The sequence below is a fragment of the Gorilla gorilla genome, chromosome 10 (assembly GCF_029281585.2).
Source record: "Gorilla gorilla gorilla isolate KB3781 chromosome 10, NHGRI_mGorGor1-v2.1_pri, whole genome shotgun sequence".
Taxonomy (NCBI): Eukaryota; Metazoa; Chordata; class Mammalia; order Primates; family Hominidae; genus Gorilla; species Gorilla gorilla.
In genome coordinates, this window is record NC_073234.2 from 17,194,407 (window position 1) to 17,217,445 (window position 23,039).

Below are 23,039 nucleotides of genomic sequence, written 5' to 3' on the forward strand. Positions count from 1 at the left end.
CACTACCCCCGGCCTGAGCCACCGCGCCCCTCCAAGAGTCTTAACTTCTTCCAGCACCAACTCAAAAGTCCAAAAACCAGAATCTCATCTAAACCAGACACAGATGAGCCTCAAAGGTTTGTTTCATCCTAAGGCAAACTGCTCTCTAGCTGTGAACCCATGAAATCAAACAAGTTAATGTGCTTCCAAAATACAATGGTGGGACATGTATAGGATAGATGTTCCCATTCCAAAAGGGAGAAATAAGAAGAAAGGGGTTGCAAGTAAGTCCAAAACCCAACAAGAAAAACAACAAGTCTTGAGATTAATCTTTGCTTGATGCTGATCTTGTGAACACAGTGGGGGCAGAGTATTTTTAGTTTTGGGGGATCCTCCATATTATTGATTTCTAAAGTTTCTTTAGCTAAGGTCTTCAACATATTTTTTAAGTACCTGATAATGTCTCTGTCTTCCCCATTAAACTGTAAGCTCCTTGATGAGTTTATTCACCTTTGTGCCTCTAGCTCAGTGCCAGGTGGTCAATAATGTGTTATATGAATAAATGGCTGGTGCTCTGATTTGAATATTTGCCCAAGAGTCAGAACCGAGCTCTTCACTGGAACCTGATCTTCTACCTAAAACCAAGTCACGAATTTTTACTTCTCTGGGCCCCCCCCCCCCACTTTTTTTTTGAGACGGAGTCTCGCTCTGTCGCCCAGGCTGGAGTGCAGTGGCATGTTCTTGGCTCACTGCAAGCTCCGCCTCCCGGGTTCACGCCATTCTCCTGCCTCAGCCTCCAGAGTAGCTGGGACTACAGGCGCCCGCCACCACGCCTGGCTAATTTTTTGTATTTTTAGTAGAGACAGGGTTTCACCATGTTAGCCAGGATGGTCTCGATCTCCTGACCTTGTGATCCACGCGCCTTGGCCTCCCAAAGTGCTGGGATTACAGGCGTGAGCCACCGCGCCCGGCCAAGCCTTTTTATTAGGGACATAATATTCACTCCTAGATTGTTTGCCTGAGCCCACAGTCTTTGAGCTCCTCAGGCTGAGATTGCTATTGAAACACTCAGGATTAAAATACTAACATCTTCATCTTTTCCTCCAGAATCTTTCTTGAATTTACGAAATTCAAAAGCTGCTCCATTGGAAACCATTCAGGAATTGTCATGGGTTTAGGTTAAAAACAAAACAAAACAAAACAAAACAACACAGCAGTTGTGCCATGGAAAGCAGATCACTTGAAACAGGTCTTCCTTTTCTGTTTTCTTGTAGCCGGGTCCTCCTCCCTGAAGCCTCCACTCCTGTCTTCTCTGATGCTGGACTTGTGTCTTTCCTCTACTTTTTCTCTGTCCTTTTCTGAGACCCTAAATTACAGTATGTCTGCCTGTAGTGTTCTTTTTTTTTTTTTTTTTTTTTTTTTTTTTTTGAGATGGAGTCTCGCTCTGTCGCCCAGGCTGGAGTGCAGTGGCGCGATCTCGGCTCACTGCAGGCTCCGCCTCCTGGGTTCACGCCATTCTCCTGCCTCAGCCTCCCAGTAGCTGGGATTACAGGCGCCCGCCACCACGCCCAGCTAATTTTTTGTGTTTTTAGTAGAGACGGGGTTTCACCATGTTAGCCAGGATGGTCTCGATCTCCTGACCTCGTGATCCACCCGCCTCGGCCTCCCAAAGTGCTGGGATTACAGGCGTGAGCCACCGCGCCCAGCCGCCTGTAGTGTTCTTTTCTTTTTTCTATATAATGTTTAACTGCATCTAACCTATTATCTCTATATGGATGATTTCCAAAACTTAATCTCTGGCTCCCAAGCTTCACGGCTGTGCTCCAGCTGCCTCTGGATCTCTCTCTCTGGAGAGGTTCGACGTGCCTGAGACTGGGACTGCATTTCCTCCACATCTCAGCATTCTCCCTGGGAGCCCATTTTTACTCCTTCTCCCCAGCCTCCCATTCGTTACTCACAAGTGTTTATTGAGCTCTTGCTGTGTGCTAGGCACCACTCTAGCTGCTTAATTAGCTGGCTAACCCAACAATTCAAAAATCAGCTGCCAAGCCTACAATAATGCAGTTTCTAACGGCTCTCCTTTTGCGTCTGCTTTTTGTGTGGTTTCCCAGAGCTGCGGGAACAAAGTACCACCAAGCTGGGGAGCTTCAAACAACAGAAATTTACTTTCTCACAGTTCTGGAGGCCCAAAGTCCAAGATCAAGGTGTTGGCAGGATTGGTTCCTTCTGAGGCTGTGAAGAGAAGCTGCTCCAGGCCTCTCTCCCCACATGTGGTGATTTGCTGGCCGTCTTTGGCATTCCTAGACTGCAGAACATCAGTCAGTCCCCAGCCTTCATGGGGCCTTCTATCTCTGTCTTCGCACTGTCTTCAGAAAGACAGTGCATGTCTGTCTCTGTGTTCAGGTATCCCCTAAGGTCATTTTCAGAGGAACTGGAAGTTAGGACATCAACATATCATTTTGGGGAGACACAGTTGAACCTGTAACACCCAGTTATCTCTCCTTTACTTTCAGATGTCTGTCTTTTCTGGGCACAGTTAGTCCTCTGGGCTGCCTTTGCCCTGCACTTTTTTTTTTTTCCCCAAGACGGAGTTTCACTCTTATCACCCAGGCTGGAGTACAGTGGGGTGATCTTGGCTCACTGCAACCTCCGCCTCCTGGGTTTAAGTAATTCTCCAGCCTCAGCCTCCAGAGTAGCTAGGATTACAGGCGGGCACCACCACACACAGCGGGTTTTTGTATTTTTAGTAGAGACAGCGTTTCACCATGTTGGCCAGGCTGGGCTTGAACTCCTGACCTCATGATCTGCCTGCCTCGGCCTCCCAAAGTGCTGGGATTAAAGGCGTGAGCCACCATGCCCAGCCTGCCCTGCACTTCTTTTAGCACCATTGGCTTCTGTCACTGTCTGGGTGTCTGTAGCCGTGCTAGGTCAGCCAGAACTATGTCTTTATCTTTCCACCCTCAGGGCCTAGAATAGTACATATTTCACACTGCTAGGCATTCCTGAATGCCTGGATGGAGGGACATTTAAATGAATGAATGGATGGGCGGATGGATGGACAGATGGATGGATGGATGGAATAACTAAGGGAGTTTGTCTTGATTTACCTTGCCAACCTTAGATCCCATCATTCCCATTCAAGCAGTCTGTCCTCCACCAAATGTTTGGCTTCAGTTCTCCATACTCTTCCTTTTCTCTCTCCCCTCAAGTTCAGGTTCCAGCCCTCATCCAAGGCCCAGCTCAAGTTCCGCTTCAGTGCTGCTGCCTCCCCTGAGATGTTTGCCTTTTCCTAACTCATAACATTGTGCTGGTGCCTTTTCTGTGGCACTCTTTGCTTCGGCTTTGGATTATAGTAATTTATCCCAGAACTCTTTCGTTAAAAGGGATCTGACATATGGACTAAGACCAAAATATCTGTGTTGGATCACTTGGGGACATTTTAAAAATTACTACAGATCCCTGAACCCCACACTTAGAGATTCTGATGAGCAAGTCTGGGGTGGGTCCCTGGAATATTTACTTTTAAAAGCTTCCCCAGGCAATTGTGATACTCAGCCACGTTTGGGAACCATTAATCCAGTCCAACCTCCTCATTTTACTTATGGGGAAACTGAGGTCCAAAATTGTTAAATAATTTCCCCAAGATCACTTAATTAGTGGCAGAGGCATCCAATTATGTGGTTATGGTTGTCCTAGCTTTTTAATCAGATTTAAGCAGTTCAGCAGCAGTGCCTGTACTTTGCTCATCTTTGTGACCTGTGTAAGTACCACCTGTGCACCTCAGTCAAGACAGGCCATTCACAGTAAGTGCCACTATTAGTGACACAATGGGTGGCTACACTGCACGCTCCAAGGAGACAGATGCCAGGTCTGTTCCTACTAACGTTTATTTCCAGCACCTCACACAGTGCCTGACATGTAGTAAGGTGCTTAATTAATATTGATCAAATGAACAAAGCATCTGCTTTACATACATCATCTCATTTCGTTTATTCCAACTACAACCCTGTGAAGAAGGCTTTCATATTCTCATTTTAAAGACAACGAAACAGGGCTGGGCACGGTCACACCTGTAATCCCAGCACTTTGGCAGGCCGATGCGGGTGGATCACCTGAGGTCAGGAGTTCGAGACCAGCCTGGCCAACATGGTGAAACCCCGTCTCTCCTAAAAATAGAAAAATTAGCCAGGCACGGTAGCATACACCTGTAATTCCAGCTACTCAGGAGGCTGAGGCAGGAGAATTGCTTGAACCTGGTAGGTGCAGGTTGCAGTGAGCCGAGATTACGCCACTGCACTCCAGCCTAGGCGACAGAGTGAGACTCCGTCTCAAAAAAATATAAATAAATAAATAAATAAATAAAGATGAGGAAACAGGACCAGAGGCTAGGTCGTCTGCCCTATGTCACGCAGGAAACATCAGCATAACTGAGCTCTAAAGCCCGTTGCTCTTTCTACAGTGCTGCAGAATGGCCATGCTCCACCCTCCGTGCTCTTCAGAAAGCTGGGGGTCACTCCAAAACAATATATGGGGAGAGGTATTCAAAAGCCCCAAATGTTTAGAAGCCTCAGTTTTCTTCTCAGCTCTAACGTAGCCTTGCTGCTCCATGAGGTAATATAAAAGGTAGTTCTACTGCAACTTGTATTGTGTATGTTCTAGAACATTCAGTACTCTTACCACTTGCATGCTTATATGTGTATGACTCGATACTATCAAAAGCTTTACAAGTATTTCATCCTCTTTCCCTTGTGTGTGTGTGTGTGTGTGTGTGTGTGTGTTTAATGCTATTAAAATTCTCCTTCCTTTGTAGGGCAGCAGTGCCAGGACTCGGGCAAACAGAGTTCAAAGAGTGTCCCGGCATGAACTGTTCTAATACCAGGTTTCAGATGTGAGCTAATGGCTGAGAAACAGGAGTCAGGGATGTGAGTTGGCCCCACACACCTAGTCCCCTGCCCAGACCACTTGCGCAGTGAGTGGGTTCTTTTGTACCAGAGGCATCGCATGCCAGGAACCCAGCCTCTAAAAATGACAGGGTTCTGACTCCACTGTCAGGCGTGAGAGGGAGACCAAAGTCGCCACATCCCAGAGACTGAGTTTCAGCTTCGCCATCTGAAATGTTTCTGTTTTTTTCTTTCCAATTTGATGTTTTCCTTGGATGCTGGCCGTGAGTTTATACTCCATGTAGACAGTTTCCTCGTTCCTCGTGGCTTCCTTTTCATTGCTGTTGCTTCCTCAATCGGTCCTTAGTGAAACGCCAATCTCAGTGGTGTGGGAACGAGTATGAGAGACCTCGCTCTAGGTGCTCGCACGGAACTTCCAGCCCCACAAGCTGACGCCCCGCCGTGTCCTCCGTGGCTGCCTCCACCTGCCCCTGCAGCTTTCAAATATGTCTGTCATTTCTTTCAAATTCTCACTTATCTTCCCTTCTTTTTTTAAATTTAAAAAAAAAGTTTCAGAGGCAGGGTCTTGCTGTGTTGCCAGGCTGGAGTGCAGTGGTACCATCGTGGCTCACTGCAGCCTTAAACTCCTGGGCTCAAGCGATCCCCCCTCCTCAGCATCACAAGTAGCTGGGACCACAGGCGTGCACCATCATGCCTATTTCATTCGTTTAAATTGCCTTGAACAGAATTACATTAATAAGGGCTCTGATCTCATAAATAACCCAAGATTCCTTGGTGTTGAGGCTGGAATCACAGAGCCACCTCCTAGAAAGGCCCATCGAAGCCTTGGGGGAGCCTCAGAACTGCAGGCTTAGGGCGGCTGATGGTTCTTTTCCTCCTGTCTGTGCCAGGGTAGCAAACTGCATATCACAGCAGATTACTTGGAAGATAACTAAATGAGATATAGGGATAAACTCCTTGGGATGCTGGGATATCAGTGTTGGATTTCATAATATGCAACCACTTTTATGGTGAGGGATTTGGAAGCCAACTGCTGTCAGAATTATTGAAGGTGCCAACATGAGGCCAATATACGCAATATAGGCAAAACCTATTCATAATAAAGTCCCAAACACCATCCAAATTCTTTTGCAGTATAATCTAAACTGTTGCTGATTAAATCTTACTGAAGTCTGTAGACCATAAGCTGGGTTTGAATTTTTTTAAGAAATAAATTTTCACTGTAGCAATACGTTTAATGGAATCTGATCTATATTACTTCTGCCAACAAGGAATTCAAAATTACCAATTGGAGTTAATGTGGTACAAAGAACTAGAAACCTCTCATTCTCAGGAAATGGACAGGGCAGGGGGAGTCCTTAATGAAAACACTGTGTCAGTAATTTTTGTGGCTTAAGATCACCATGTGTAGTTCCATGGATTCAGAATAGATTCTCAGAGACAGGGGTTATAGTAGAAAGAGCAAAGGATTAAGCATCAGGAACCAGATTTACCCCTAGTCCCGTAACCCTGGGTAATTTACCTGCCTTCTTTGTGTTCCCATTTCCTCACCTATAGGAATGGAGGGATTGCGCAGGGTGCAGTGGCTCGTGCCTGTAACCCCAGCACTGCTGGGGGACCAAGGTGGGAAGATTGCTTGAGGCCAGAAGTTCAAGGCTGCAGTGAGTTACAATAGTGCCCCTGCACTCCAGCCTGGGTGACAGGGCAACACCTTGTTTAAAAACATAAAAATAGGCCAGGCACAGTGGCTCATGCCTGTAATCCCAGCACTTTGGGAGGCCAAGATGGGTGGATCACCTGAGGTCAGGAGTTGGAGACCAGCTTGGCCAACAGGGCAAAACCCTGTCTCTACTAAAAATACAAAAATTAGCCGGATGGGGTGGCATGTGCCTATAATCCCAGCTACTCAGGATGCTGAGGCACGAGAATCACTTGAACCCAGAAGGTGGAGGTTGCAGTGAGCGGGGATCGTGCCACTGCACTCCAGCCTGGGTGACAAGAGTCAAATTCCATCTCAAAAAAAAATAAATAAATATTACAAATAAAAACAAACAAAAAACAATAAAAATTGAGGAATTGGGCTAGATAAGTGGTTTTCGAGACAGAACTTCGAGACAGTTCTTACTTAGGGGCCAGTGGAGATCTCTTCTCCTACCCAATTTTCAACTACATAAATGTTATTAGTTTTGCTTCAACATATGATTTTAGTGGAAAAATAGAGTTCTCCTTCTTTAAAAACATTTTTTTTTAAAAAACCACTGGACTAGCTAATTCCTACTCCTGAACCTTTGTGATTCAATATAAGGTCTACCCATCAAATTGTTTAGACTCCTGGATGATACTCATGTTTTTGGAAGGGTTTCTACACCCAAAGCCCAGGTCAGCCAGTTTCTGCGTGTAGGCAAGTTACTGCGTTAGGACTCTTGTACTAGTAGTGTACAACCTAGAAGTTGCATTGGGGCAGCAGGGAGAGAATTCTTATCAGTGAGTGTTTAGCCTCGTTGTACACAGCAGTTACCAGAACAATTAAGAGAGACAAAAGTTCTCCAACACCTTGATCATCTCTGGTAGACAGCTTTGGAAGACACACATACCGTCTACTTCTTCGGACTTCCTAAGCTGTGGAATAGGGATTCAGTGTCTGTGGTATGAAACGGGGTCTGAGAATTTTATCCCATCAAACTGACAGGGTAATTTTGAGATGGGGCAACAGGAATTGTAATACTGGGGCAATATTTGCTTGTCATCAGTTTGACATCTTCTTGACATGTGCTCTTTTTGACCCCAGTGATTCTTCCTTGATCCCCATGTAAGGTGTCCCATTCCCCCATCCAGACTGACTCACCACCAGGAATTGTCCTGTGTTCTGAAGAGGCTCAGCCAGTTTCATTTGCCTTCTGTTCAGCTTCCCTCCGTCTCTTATCCCCAGTCCTCTGTAAATCCTTACTCCTTCATAAAGTATTCCCTGATTCATGGAAGTGACATGATCCGGTTTAGTTTACAAAACCAGGAAATTATTCCTCTGGACCAGAGAGAGAGAGAGAGAGAGAGAGAGAGAGAGAGAGAGAGAACAAGAAACAACAACAAAAAACCCAAATGGAATCTATAAAGGGAAGACAGATATATTCTACATTGTTCCCGTTCAAATGGAAACCCCGTGGGGAGAGGAAATGCATCTGTGGAATGTAGAGTGGATTTCTTTCACATACGGGCACTCAGTGAACATTATTAATGAATAACAATGATTTGTCAGTGATTGAAACTGTTTCAGGGCAGGAACAGGGAATGAAATATGGAGACATTCCACTATTTCATGGGGAAACTGCTAGGCAGGTCATCCAGATGTATTTTCTTTGGGGAGTTGTGAATTCCTTGTGTGTCCAGCTATCACTATGTAATGATATTTTACGTTCTCAGTAATACATATCATCATTATATATATCATCATTTTATATGTATATATATAATACCCCTGTACATAGATATATGTACACATGTATATATTTATATGTATAAAAGTAAAGTGTGGAACTTCTAGTTTCCTGTCGAAGAAGCTTGCAAATTGCAATTCCATCCTAGCAAGTAAAAAGCTGAACAGACTGAAAAAGCAAGTCTCCTTGGATCCATAAAGGAAGCGAGGTCTCAGAGCAAACCACCGTCCCCAGAACTGGAGAAACCGGCAGGAGAATGCAGCTTCACAAGGTACCGGAGCAGAAGCCCTGGGCAGCAGCCTCTGCCGGAGCAGTGACAGGCAGGGAAACCTGAGCTGTCATCACCAGAGTGCCGGAGGCGCAGAGCGGGCAAGTCTGGAAGTTAAAGATCCACGGGAACCATGTCGTTGTCCCCTCTCCCTCACCTTCTGGAGCTTCCCCGAGTTCTCACAGTGAATAATGGGGAAAAATCCCCTCGTGCCTCCTGCAGTGGGAAGAAGAAAAAGGACCATTTTGAAAGAGGCTGCCGCACTCTGCTCTTCCTAACGAGGTCGCCTCCCCTAACCCCACCGCGGCTTTATCAGCGCCTAACTGACCTGGGGGAAGGGAAACTCCCACGCCAGCCCACTCTAGCCATCTCCCGGCTCACTTAAGGTGGGGGCGGGAGGGAGGACGGAGACGCATTTGTGAACGTTAGCTGAGGGGTGCAAGCTCACCAAAACTCTGAGGCCTGATTGTAGACTATAGAGTAGACCTTCCCACCACAAACTCACGGCCTCTTTACAGCAGTTGCCTTTACCCAATCAGAGCCGCTATCATGAAAAAGATATAAGACATACTAAAGGGCAAATAGGGCCTGGCACAGTGGCTGACGCCTGTAATCCCAGCACTTTGGGAGGTCGAAGCGGGCGGATCACCTGAGGTCAGGAGTTCGAGACCAGCCTGGCCAATATGGCAAAACCCCATCTCTACTAAAAATTAAAAAAAAAAAAAAAAAGGAAAATAAAGAAAAGAAAAATTAGCTGGGCGTGGTGGCAAGCACCTGTAATCCCAGCTACTCAGGAGGCTGAGGCAAGAGAACCGCTTGAACCGGGAGGCAGAGGTTGCGGTGAGCCAAGATCGCGCCACTGCACTGCAGCCTGGGCGACAGAGTGGTACTCTGTCTCAAAAATAATAATAATAATAAAATGAAATAAGAATCAAATAACACATGTTGAAGGGACAGAGCAAGCTTCACAACCAGACTCAGAGACAGCAGGGATGCTGGAATTACCAGGCAGGAAATTGAAAGCAGCTCTGATTAATGTGAGGGGCTGTAATGGATAAAGTAGGCAGCATGCAGGAACAGGTGCGCAATGAAAGCAGGGAGATGGGAATCTAAGAAAAAACCAAATGAAGTGGCAGAGAGCAAAGCACAGTGACGGAAATGAAGAATGCCGCTGATGGGCTTTGATGGATTTGTGGACTGGACACAGCTGAGGAGAGGATCTCTGAGCATAAGGTTATCTCAATAGAAACCTCCACATGTGAAAAGGGAAGAGAAAACCCACCCCCACACACACATGCACACATACACGCACACACACATGCGCACACACACATGCGCACACACACAGAACAGAATATCCAAGAACTGTGGGGCATCTACAAAAGGTGTAGCATGTGTAATGGGAATACCAGGAGGAGAAGAAAGAAGAAATATTTGAAATGGTAATGACAGATTTCTCCAAATTAATGTCAGACACTAAACCACAGATCCAGGAATCTCAGAGAATCAGGACAAATGCCAGAAAAACTACACCTGGGCATATCATTTTCAAACTGCAGAAAATCAAAGATAAAGAAAAAGTCCTGGAAGGGGCCAGAGTGAAAAAAACACATTACCTGTAGAGGAGCAAAGGGAAGAAATGCACCTGACTTATCCTCAGAAACCAGGTGAGCAAGGAGAGAGTGGAGTGAGATGTGAGGGTGGAGAGAGAAAACCCACCAGCCTAGAACTCTGAACCCTGCACAATTATCCTTTAAAAGTAAAGGAGAATAAAGACTTTTTCAGACAAACAAAACTTCAGGGAATTTGTTGCCAGTAGATCTGCCTTGCAAGAAATGTTACAAGAAATTCTTTAGAGAGAAAGAAAATGCTATAGGTCAGAAACTTAGATTTACATAAAGAAAGAGGGCAGAGAAGGAATAAGTGAAAGCAAAATAATAACTTATTTTTCTTATTCTTCATCTAACAGATAACTGTTCAAAGTAATAACAACAATGTATTCAATTATGTACCCTTAGATATATACTTATGTATAAGGGAAATGAGTGACAACAATATTACAAGGGATGGGGGGGAGGAATTAGGATTATGGTGTTATTATAAGAAACTCATATTACCTGTGAAACCCCCCTCTACTAAAAATACAAAAATTAGCCTGGCGTGGTGGCGGGTGCCTGTAATCCCAGCTACTCGCGAGGCTGAGGCAAGAGAATCACTTGAACCCAGGAGGTGGAGGTTGTAGTGAGCCAAGATCACGCCATTGCCCTCCAGCCTGGGTGACAGAGACTCCATCTCAAAAAACAAAAAAAGATTGTCATAGTGGGTCAAAAAATAAGACCCAGCTATGTGTTGTCTACAAAAAAACCCACTTCAGATATAAATTGTGCTTCTGTGAGGTCACTTTAGGCTGACCAGCAAAAGGCACAGTCCTGAGACATGGAGAATAACCCAGAATAATTATCTTTAATAATATAAGCATGATTATAATCTCACAAGTATTTTCATAGGATTGAGATATAAAGAATATATTGAAGCTTTTACAGAACAAAAAGGAAAAGCTGGTGCACCTTTATCTCTGTACATGCAAATTTATATAATCAATGCTTGTTTTGCTTCTCTTTTTTCTCCTTTTCATTTTCCTTTCCAGGTTGAGGAAAGGTAGTGGTTATTTGTGAAGTGGTCATTTATTTTATCCACTTAATTTCTGATGTTTTCTAATTCTCTCTCTCTCTCTCCCTCTCCTTTCCATTCCCTCTCCTTTTCACCAGGCTTCTCCTCTTCCTTCTTCCCTCTTCAACCCCACGCTCTCATATGCTAAATAAGAAACCACTTGGTTTTTTTTTTTGTCTGAGACAGAGTCTTGCTCTGTCGCCTAGGCTGGAGTGCAGTGGCGCAATCTCGGCTCACTGCAAGCTCCGCTTCCCGGGTTCACGCCATTCTCCTGCCTCAGCCTCCTGAGTAGCTGGGATTACAGGCGCCTGCCACCACGCCCGACTAATTTTTTGTGTTTTTAGTAGAGATGGGGTTTCACCGTGTTAGTCAGGATGGTCTCGATCTCCTGAACTCGTGATCCGCCTGCCTCGGCCTCCCAAAGTGCTGGGATTACAGGCGTGAGCCACCGCTCCCGGCACCACTTGGTTCTTTACAGCTGTTGAGCATAGCTCATCCTCGAAGTTTGTTTAATGCTCATTTTATGCTGTCCCACAGAAAAGACTATTGCCAAAGAGCAGAGCCACTTTTGTTGAAGGCTGTGCCACTCACCCAGAGTCCCCTGTGCAAAGGAAGGGAGGCTCACACAGAGCCAAGGGAGGGCAGGGCGTACCACATGCCCACTGCAGAGCCAGCATCCCTCTCGAGAGCTGTACTCCTGCCCTCAGGCCCACTGAGCTCCTTCTGCAAGGAAGCTTTTCAGACAAGAAGGAGGCTTTTATGAGGTTCAGATTCTTCCTAAGAGAACGTTTTGCTGTTGTTGCATGTAAGAGAGGTTTTTCCCCTCTGGTCTAAACTCCGCCCAGCTTTGTCTAGTGCGGTGTCCTGTCCACACTAGACCTGTTGTCCTAGTTTGTGTTCCTCCAGAAGCCCACCCTGAAGCAGTGACTCAAAGGCCAGTAGATTACTTGTTACATGAGGAGCTACTGATCAGAGAGTGGGAAAGTGAGACAAGGAAGGGAAGACAGCCAGTCAAGAGTGGGTTATCACACCGGTGATGGCGGTGGCCATTGGAGCCAAACCTGCTGGGGAAGTCAGCCGGGGTACAACATGTGTCCTTATACAACGGCTCCTGCCTGTCCCTGGTTGAGGGCTGTCACAGGGAGCACTCATCTCTGGCATCTCCTTCCTACCAGGGTGGGCAAGAGGGCTCCGCAAAAAAAAATGCAGGAGCTGGTGGTCAGAAGGTGGGGTCTCGTGCCTGAAGGGTGAAGGTGGGAAACGTGGGTGGGCATGGCGGTGTGCTCTGCCTGGAATACCTGCCTGCTGAGCTGATGCTGATTTCACGCCGTGGGGTTCCCTGTAGGCTTTCCTGGGTCTGATGGTGAGCAGAATGTCTAGCATTTTGTCTGGTTCTGCAAGTGAAAAAAGTGAGGCAGGGGAAGGGCGGTCAAGTTAAGGACTAAGTGAGCAGAACGGAACCCAAGCGTCTCGATCACTTTTGCCCATCTCAGAGCAAACACTGAATAGTCAGTGAATGAATCTTTGAGGACGTGACCATCGAGACCAAGCGGTAGTAATTCTCCTCGGCCTCTCTTGATCTTTTTCCCTTTGGTGGTCCCCCCAGGTGGTGTGGTCATGATGGGAGGAGCAGTGATGGTGTAGACCAAGCTGCCTAGTGTCGCCATGTAATGCAGCTCCGTCTACCCTTGTCTGCTGCTCCTCCAGATGAGCGGTTGCTGCAGGACAGTGGTAGGTTAAATAGGCCATTAATGTCCATAGTCCTTTCTCTGTGTGGCATGTGTTTATCACTAATAATCGGTCATTGCTATGACTGCCTGATTGCATGGTCCTTCAGCCACTATTTTAGAATCTTGTATATATCTTATACTTTATACATATACTCATGTATCAAAAGCATGCTATTGCATGGCAGTAGGTGTAAAACAGTTTCTTTTTTCTGGTGGGTTTTTTGTTTTGTTTTGTTTTGTTTTTTTGAGACACAGTTTTCGCTCTTGTTGGCCAGGCTGGAGTGCAATGGCATGATCTCGGCTCACTGCAACCTCTGCCTCCCAGGTTCAAGCGATTCTCCTGCCTCGGCCTCTTGAGTGGCTGGGATTACAGGCATGCGCCACCACACCCAGCTAATTTTGTATTTTTAGTAGAGACGGGGTTTCTCCATGTTGGTCAGGCTGGTCTCGAACTCCTGACCTCAGGTGATCCGCCTGCCTCAGCCTCCCAAAGTGCTGGGATTACAGGCGTGAGCCACCGCGCCCAGCCAGTGTAAAACACTACTTTCTTAGTTAGCAGAGCTTAAGCAACACAGCTCATCAGTTTCATAAACAGAGATAGTGCTTTTGAAAAAGAGACTTGAAATATCCAAATCATACATGTTTTTTATTTGACTTTAAAATGATTACCTTGGGACAGGGACACAGCAGTTATCAAAGAGTGACTTTTTAACAGATGCTGGGGTTTTCATAGATTTCTCACCAGCAAGGTTACTTCAAGATTGTCCCTATCCCATTTGAAGTCACTACTAATAGCTCAGTCTGTCTTCCTCAAGTAAGAATCAGCTAAGCCTAATGTACTGAGTGTATCAACTCCAGATCTTCCCATCTCCTTGTTCCTCAAATATTGATTGAACACCTACTCTATACCCAGCACTTTCCTGGGTGCAGAGAGTACCAGAATGAAGACAGTTCTGTGCTCTAGTCCCTGGAGACCTCACCACCCCAAGCCTGTTATTTCTATGAAGTGTTAAGTTCCTTAACTACAAATTCCCACCAGGGGAATTAGGAGGCTTCACCACCAAGGATGGGGAGGGATGACTGAAACTATGAGAAACAAGAGAAGTGGCAGTCACGTTTACGTGGGGGAGTCAGGAAAGGCTTTGGGGGCAGTGAAAAAAAAAGTAGGATTTACATGCAGATAGGCAAGGATAGAGCATTTTAGGTGAGAGTATGACAATCCATGCAAGCTAGTGTTGACAGAGGGAACTTTTTAAATAACTTTATGAGGTATAATTTATGTACAACAAACTGCACTCAAAGTGCACGATATGGTGCGTTTTGACAGATGCATACCCCCATGAAATCAGCACCACAGTCACAATACAGAACACTTCTTGGCTCCCAAGAGTTTCCTACTGTACATTTGCAGCTGGATGCAGGGTATGTTTTAGTGCAAATAATGTGCCCCTTTCAACACAAGAACATTTTGATTTGGCTTTTTTTGTTACCAAGTAAGATGCACCAGGCACCCTGATCTTTAGGTCTGAGTCCATATGCTAGTAGACCCAGGTCCAGGGGGCCCGCCCCATTCCCAGAGAGGCCGTGGTCTATCATTGGAGAAACCGTGACTGCAGAGGTTCAGTCCTGACGCACATACAGGTCGGGGATGGGGGGGCAGTGGAGAGGAAGGCAGGGCCAGGTTATCGAGGATCCCGGACAGCGTGCAGCAGAATTTAGATTTTAACCTATTGGCAAGAAGGAGCCCACTGGAGATCGTGACCAGGAAGTGATAGAATCAGATTTGTACATTAGAAAAATCAGTCCTGGGACCTGGGTCAAAATGGTCAAAATGAGAAGTGATGAGGACGGACTTAGGGCAGTGGCGGTGGAGCGGGGATGGAGAGGAAATAATGCGGTCAGAATCCAGAAGTCGGAATCGACAGAGCTGGGACAATCCTCTGGGCACAGGATGTACTAAGAGAGAGAAGAGTTATTCATAACTTTCAGGCTGATTGTGTGGTCAGCCAGGCAGTGCCTTTTATGGAGGCTGTAAATCTGGGTAGGTAGAGTGATTTAGGAGGAAATGTGTTTAATTTCGGGCTCCTATGTCTGTGGGATACACTAGTAAGAGATGTCTAATAGTTGGGTCTGTGGGTCCAGGGGTCTGGGCTGAATATTTGAGGGTCTTTAGCATTTGAGTGACACTTCACCTAAGAAAACTGACTCAGAGCCTTCCAGAGTGCAAGGCGCTGTGCTAGAAATGCAAAGGTAAACGCCAGTACTGTCTGGGAGGCATTCTCTGACCCCTAGACCAGGTCAGGGCCTCCTGATTTGGGTTACGTTAGTATCTGGTGTTACATTTTTTGTCTGTCTTCTCCACAATACTGTAAGCTTTGTTAGGCTGGAACCAAGGTCTGTTCTTTGCTGTATCCTCAGCCCCTATCACAGGACAGGGTGCCTCATAGAAGCTCAGCACATACGTTCAACCTTGTCAGCTGAATGCCACCCCAGCCACGCACGAATAGGGGGTCCTTCTAGGGACAGCAGTGATGTAAAGAGGATGTAACATTGCGGGGCCAGAAGTGCCGATACCGGAGGCTCAGGCAGCTGAGGGGCACAGAGGTAGCAATGGGAGGCTGCACAGTGTTCATTCAAGCCAGGACTTAAAGGGTGAGGAAGAGTTCTCCAGTCAAACAGAGAGGGAAGAACATTCTGTGTACATGGGTACAACATACATAAGTGCACAGAAGAGTGAAATGAGGCCGGGCGTGGTGGCTCACACCTGTAATCCCAGCACTTTGGGAGGCCAAGGCAGGCGGATCACCTGAGGTCAAGAGTTTGAGACCAGCCCGACCAACATGGAGAAACATTGTCTCTACTACAAATACACAATTAGCTGGGCGTGGTGGCGCATGCCTGTAATCCCAGCTACTCAGGAAGCTGAGGCAGGAGAATTGCTTGAACCTGGGAGGTGGAGGTTTTGGTGAGCTGAGATCACACCATTGCACTCCAGCCTGGGCAACAAGAGCGAAACTCCGTCTCAAAAAAAAAGAAAAAAAAAAGAGTGAAATGGTTGTGTGTGACCAGAATAAGAGGCTGCAATTCAGGAGGATGAGAACTGGCAGGAGATGTAGCTTGGGGTGTAATTGGGACCACTGTAATGGGGTTAGGACTTTGTTCTTTATGAAACAGGAAGTGAGTGGAGACTTTGAAACAAGATAGTCATACGATCCTATGACATTTTTAGGATGAAATCTCTGGGGATAGAATACAGAGATGATGAAACCTGCCCCCTGAAAAATGCAGTTTTGGCCAGCGCCCCAGTGATTCTCCTGTGGGTCATCCAGAGAGCTTACCTGGAGGAACAGCCATGTGGGTGGAGGCTGGGGTGAGGGGAGGCTGGTGGCAGCGGTGTGGGTGGAGGCTGGGGTGGGGGAGGCTGGTGGCAGCGGTGTGGGTGGAGGCTGGGGTGAGAGGAGGCTGGTGGCAGCGGTGTGGATGGAGGCTGGGGTGAGAGGAGGCTGGTGGCAGCGGTGTGGATGGAGGCTGGGGTGAGGGGAGGCTGGTGGCAGCGGTGTGGATGGAGGCTGGGGTGAGGGGAGGCTGGTGGCAGCGGTGTGGGTGGAGGCTGGGGTGAGGGGAGGCTGGTGGCAGCGGTGTGGGTGGAGGCTGGGGTGAGGGGAGGCTGGTGGCAGCGGTGTGGGTGGAGGCTGGGGTGAGGGGAGGCTGGTGGCAACGGTGTGGGTGGAGGCTGGGGTGAGGGGAGGCTGGTGGCAACGGTGTGGGTGGAGGCTGGGGTGAGGGGAGGCTGGTGGCAGCGGTGTGGGTGGAGGCTGGGGTGAGGGGAGGCTGGTGGCAGCGGTGTGGGTGAAGGCTGGGGTGAGGGGAGGCTGGTGGCAGCGGTGTGGGTGGAGGCTGGGGTGGGGGAGGCTGGCGGCAGTGGAGGCACCTCGGGAGGCAGGAACAAGGATAGCAACTGAGTGCTGGTAAAGGCCACCCTACTAAGTAGCCAGAAAGTTTGCAGAACCTTCTTTTGAGGGATCTGAAGTTCAAGTTCTCAAATGCCCCAGATCCTCAGTGTTCAAGAACCTCAGGAAGCTTCGCAGTCCTGCCTCGTGCCTGCTTGAACAGCTGGATGTGGGCAGGAGGCTGTGGGAGCGGGCCATGCCAGCAGAATCCCGCCTTACTCTGGGGACTTACTCTTGTCACAGCCCCTGGTGTCCTGAGGGTCATTTCAGTGTCATGTGAGTATTACTGTGGCTATTGGAAAGGATTTGGTACGAGTTTATTTGAAAAGTTAGGAGCTTTTTTTTTAAAAAAAAAATTATCTTTGATAAATTTAGTAGAATATTTTGAAAGTACTTTTTAGACAGTAATGAATGAACAAATTGCTCCTGAACTAGAAGGAGGGATCTAAACACATCATCTAAGTACAACAGTATGTCTGAAAAATATCTCTGCTTGTCTTTTATTTGCCCTTTAAAGTCTGTGCAAACAAATGTGAACAGCCTCAGGACTCTAAGAATAATATTTTTCTATGAATGTGTATGGACAGATAAACAAAACCCCAAGGGAGAAAAGCTTCTATTTAAATAAAAATAAAGATCCCCTACAGCTCCATCCTCCTTTGCTCACTGGGTTTGCTGTATTTCATTTTGAGATAAAAGTAGTTTGGATGATTAACAGTTGAACAAAAAGAAAGTATTTATGTCTGTCTAAATCTATCTCTATCAATGTAATCTATCTTATCTCTCTAATCTTATCTATCTGTCTTATCTATCGACCTATCTGTCCATCTGGTTTTGAATATTCCGTATTCCAGCCATAAGTAGTGGATCTTTTGCATCCCTGGGGTTAATGGTTCCTTGAGCAGACACTGACACTGTGCCGCTCGGGATCCCGTGGGGAAAACACCCTCTTCCTCATTGGTCAGTGATATCCTGTGCTCACAGCTCTACTCCCCCTCGGAATCTCCTGTCTGAAGCCCCTGTAGGACTCTGGGATCCTCCGAATCGGCCCTCTCCAGCTCCAGGCACACTGGGATCCTTGCCGCAGGAGGCTGCTGTTGGCTTCTGCCCATGCTGTGGGTCGGGATCTGCAGCCGACAGGCGTGGGAGCTTAGGAAGGCACCTGGTGGTTTCTCGGTAGGAAAATAGTGTGGAGAGTGTGCGATCGTGTTTGAGGATCGTGTTTGAGGAAGCGTCATGAGAGGGTCACTGTCTCTGTGGTAGTGTCCTTAGGGAACCGTCTTTGCCTGGATCCTGGGGTCAGGTTTGGCATGAACTCTGAACTTCCTCCCTCTGCAGGATCTTCAGTAGAAAGGTCCTGTCCTGAGGAAATGCTCAGAGGCACTTCTCTTGCTGAGGAAGTCTTGCCTGCATGTGTGTTTTTGTCCTCATGGAGATGCACATGACAAATTGTGTGCAATGCCTCAGCACAGCCCAACAGGCTTTTTCTGTTTACACTTAACTAGCCTTGGACAGCGGGAGGAAACCTTAAATATTTCCTTTTCTTCTCACAAACGCTTTATCTAATAAAACAAAATTACTGCAGATGAAGCAGGGAGTGATTCAAATCGTCATTTAAATCAAGGACCTGATTTGGTTTGGCCTCCCTGGGGGACTTTTTAGCTTGTGCTATGCTGATAACGTCTCTACAGACTAAACCGACCAGAGCAGAAGGCAGGGTGGCAGTGCCCGTGGTGGGGTGGACAGTGTCTGTCGCTGAGTGCTGGGTTGGCCCCTCACTCCTCCATATTTCTGTACCAGTAAAATAGGTTGAAACTGACATCGAGGGCAGCTTCAAGAAGGTGGGGAGAGACCACGAGGGCAGTAATGCAGAGGCTGTCACCCTCTGGAGCTACTGCTCGGGGACTGAGAAGGAATTCAGTCTTGGATACACGTTGACCTCAGTCCCCGCTCCTTATCTGGACTGGCTGGCTCCTTTCTGCGCCAAGAATCTGAAGCCCAGCTCTGTAAAGCAGCAATTCCCAACTATTTTCCCCCTAAAGTACACGAGACGCACTCCCATGGGGCCTATCTAGATTGCAGGCTGCGGCACAGATAAGTCAGGCTGTGGCTTGGGCGCAGTTCCCAGTAAAACCCCACTTCTTTCTCTCCCACTCAAGAAAGCAGACCTCCATACGCGTAAGTGGGAGATGGCGCTCTGTCGCCCCAGCCCTTGGCGGGGGACTCGGCCTGTAAAAGCTGCCAAATAAATATTTACTAAGTGAAAGATAGCCCTGAATCCACACTAATTTGTATTTTTTTAAAGTCATTCATAAACTTTAGCATTTTAACTATTAGTTAGTAATTAATCCCAATAAACCGGCAGGATTTTGTGATTGTGAAACTGCTGCAATGCGTTGGTCAGCAGGAATATTTGTTAGCATTTTTATGGGCTCTTAAAGTCGTCTTAGCTGTGTTACTGATAAAGCCAGCCACAGGCTTTATCAGCCCTGCCGTTGGCTGTCAGCGCTGCCTGGATAAACTCCTCATCCTTCCCGGGAAGAAACTTCTAGCAATGCTTAAGCAGGAGGCCAGGGAAGAGAGAATCTTGATACTGCCTGCTCACCATAGGCCCTCTGGGGGCCTGCCCTGTGTGGACAAATGCTTCATTTCATGATCGTATACAAATCGAGAGCAACAGTCTCCTAGCCGCGCTGAGCGTGGGGCACTTGCCACCTCACTGCTGTTGGAACTCTGGAGTTGGGGCCAAAGGATGTAGCCCCTCCTCGGGGGAGGGCAGTGGGGTTAGGTGAAGATTCAAGAGCTCCTCTTTGCCTTGTCATCTAGTTGTCCTATTCTGGAGGAATTTTAAATAAGGATTTTAAAAAAAAAAGGACTTATGTATTATTTTAAAGAGCAGCCTTGAATAGGCGGGCATATTTTAGTAAAAATAATTTTTTAACCCTGCGGTGTGGAGACTGCCAGTCAAATACAGTGATGGTCATTATCACTCACCTGCCCCTGCCCCCAGCCTGGAGGAAACAAGAGTGCAGAGTTAGAATGCTTCTGGAGCATTCATGGCTGCCGGGAGATGCCCGAGAGGGCGTTGAGGGCAGGGCAGGGTGAGCAGGGAGCTAGCTCACCGTAGGAGTGCAGAGACCATCCCAAGCAGGGTCTGCAGATGCTGACTTCAGGTGACCAGGCATGGAGATGGCAGGTGAAACAGGTAAGTATGCCCCAAAAATGATGGGAAAGAGTGAACTGGGATCACTTAGAAATCAGAAGCAATACAACAAAGGCTAAATATATTTGAGTAGGAGTTCAGGGTAGGCTCTTGGATATCAAGAGCATAAACAGAGGAGCTAACAAAAACACTGCAGAGAAGCTCCATCGCCCCCTGTAGTTACCCCACCTAGTGTGGCTGGGAGAAGCTGATACTTCTTTTCTCCGTGGATTCAGGGGCATTTCCCACCTATTTTAGGTATGCCAGTTTGACACAATGAACTTTAGATGTAACATTTCATAACTGCGATATAATTTCCTTCTGTTTTTAGGCCTTGAACAAAATTTTCTTTAATGGGAAAGCACACATTTTATACTGAATTCTAATTATGTTCATCTTGTTTTTTGAATTATTTAGCTACCTCTAATAGAGAGTCCGAAAGATGATTGCATTCCACAGTACTAACATTTTCAATGGCCCTGAAAGACCTGAGATGCATTGCTGCTACTATTTTATCAAATTATTGTTTCTAAAATGCTGTTTTACTCTTCTAGTAGGAAGAGTGACTTTTAAAACAATGGATATTGGCTGGGCGTGGTGGCTCACACCTGTATTCCCAGCACTTTGGGAGGCCAAGGTGGGTGGATCACCTGAGATCAGGAAGTTGAGACCAGTCTGGTCAACATGGTGAAACCCCATATCTACTAAAAATACAAAAATTAGCCAGGCATGATGACAGGCACCTGTAATTCCAGCCACTTGGGAGGCTGAGGCAGGAGAATACTTGAACCTGAAGGCAGAGGTTGCAGTGAGCCGAGATCGCACCACTGCACTCCAGCCTGGGTGACAGAGCAAGACGCCGTCTCTAAAATAAAATAAAACAATGGATAGTTTGTCCAACATGGTATGTTAAAAGCGCAGAGAAGCTGAAGAATGATGATGAAGACTAAAATAACGATGATAAGCAAAGAACTAAGCAGGCATCTGTGCAGTGATTCAGGAGGGGTGTCCATGACGGGCGGCTTCGGAGCAGCTCTCCCTGTAACTTATCTCACGGTTCCCTCCTCATTTAAGGAGTCAGAACACTGTGGGCTTTGCTTTAGAGATATGCCACTGTGTGCTTTGTTGCTCATGACTATCCCTTCAGCTTTCTAGAGGTGCTCCTCTTCATGTAAAGTCGGGTGAAGCTTTTTCACTCCTGGAGAAAGCTGTTACAACATTTTTGGGACAAGGAGCAGGTGTGCCTCGGCAAGCCTGTCATTATCTGGGGAGGGGGCTCCAGATAACACACTTCTACTTGCTTTCTTCAGGGAAACGACATGGTCTCCTCCTGTAACACTCCCCAAAAGAAGTATGAAGGCCGACATAAAATACGAATATGATCTTTGCATTAAGTATTAAATATAATACCCTCAATGTAGTATTTGTGCTTCTCTCTATCCAGTTCTCAGTTGTTTAGGGATCTTCTGAGGGCAAACCAAAAATGTCAGTAAAGCAAAAATATATCAATAAGGCATCATACTGACGAAAACAAAACCAGAGGTTTTAAAAAATAATCTGGGCCGGGCGCGGTGGCTCACGCCTGTAATCCCAGCACTTTGGGAGGCTGAGGTGGGTGGATCACCTGAGGTCAGGAGTTCAAGACCAGCCATGGTCAACATGGTGAAACCCTGTCTCTACTAAAACACAAAAATTAGCCAGGCATGATGGCGCACACCTGTAATCCCAGCTACTCAAGAGGCTGAGGTGGGAGAATCGCTTGAGGGGAGGGGGAGGTTGCAGTGAGCCGAGATCGCACCATTGCACTCCAGTCTCGGTGATAGGGTGAGACTCCATTTCAAAAAAAAAAAAAAAATGTAGTTATCAATTTTTTGTTTTTGACCAAAAGTATTTCAGGAACTTTGAAGAAAGGACCTGAAAATTATTACTCCGGCTGGTATTTAGTTTGCTGACTTTTAACTGTCAGAGCTGAACAGTCTAATCCTTGATCATTCCAGAGTGAGTTTAGGAATTTGTAGTCATTTCCTTTTTACTGGGTGTTTGCATACATCACTAACCAGCTGGGATTAGAATGAGCAGTCTCTCGATGCTGAAATAGAATGATGAGAACTCAGGGCCAGCCTGAAATGTTCATCCTCATCGATTAATCCTTAATGAACACTCATGCATAGATGACATCAAAGAAGTTCCTTTGCAATGTACAGGGAAGACAAACCAGCTTCCATAGTGTACATTCTTAAAGGAAGGTTCCAATAGACCGATACACATAGTTAACATTTCAGGTTCCAATAGACCGATACACATAGTTAACATTTTGTATTTTTATCCATGTTTTGCCCCAAGATTAAACATTAGGAGTAACGTGGACATTTGCTCAGTGTCGAGAGAAGGGTCAGTGCGTATAACTAGGAAGAAGGCTATCTGGCAGGGTTGGGAACGTGACCTCTTGCCCTCCAAAGCCTGGGATGCTGAAGTGAATGCCTCCAATCTTGCGGTGTATGGACACAGAGCGAACGCTGCCCTCTGAATACAGACCAGAGGTTAGAGGTTAATGAATGGGTGCTCTCTCCACACTCAGGATCCCGTTCAATAGCGGTTTTATAAATAAGGGCTTAAATGGGGTCAGAAAAGGACCTGCATATTGCTTCCAAACTCTCTACATCTTTTTGAAGCAATAGTGTTCACAGATGACATCCTTCCACCTGGGAAGAGAGCGATGAAGCGCTTGTGCTTGGAGAACTGGTCGGCTACTCCTGGCTCAGTGTGTCTAAAAACAGGACCAAATGGAAAACAAAGTGGGGGGGGGGAGGTCCTTGCTGCCCCTATTCTTCTCTAGTAATCCCTTAAAAAATAATTGTGGACCCAAACCTCTGGCCTCCAGCACATTTTCCACTTGATTAGAGGCCTT

The 23,039-nt window shown here is 46.7% G+C and overlaps 2 protein-coding genes across 5 annotated transcripts in view; one reads left to right on the top strand and one right to left on the bottom strand.

The window, feature by feature from the left end:
* WNT5B (Wnt family member 5B) overlaps positions 1 to 23,039 on the top strand; it is a 125,731-nt gene that overhangs the window by 32,597 nt on the left and 70,095 nt on the right. The gene's annotated exons all lie outside the window — the stretch shown is intronic.
* The window catches only part of FBXL14 (F-box and leucine rich repeat protein 14), a 30,169-nt gene continuing 15,116 nt past the window's right edge, over positions 7,987 to 23,039 (bottom strand). For 3 of the 4 annotated variants that reach the window (XM_031000766.2, XM_031000768.2, XM_019039202.3), the window contains exon 2: positions 7,987 to 8,795. In XM_031000766.2, the coding sequence (XP_030856626.1) occupies positions 8,733 to 8,795 (63 nt within the window). In that variant the 3' untranslated portion in view covers positions 7,987 to 8,732. Of the gene's footprint in view, positions 8,796 to 12,550; positions 12,644 to 23,039 lie in introns of those variants that run through there. The other variant, XM_055357533.2, reaches the window with a different exon arrangement.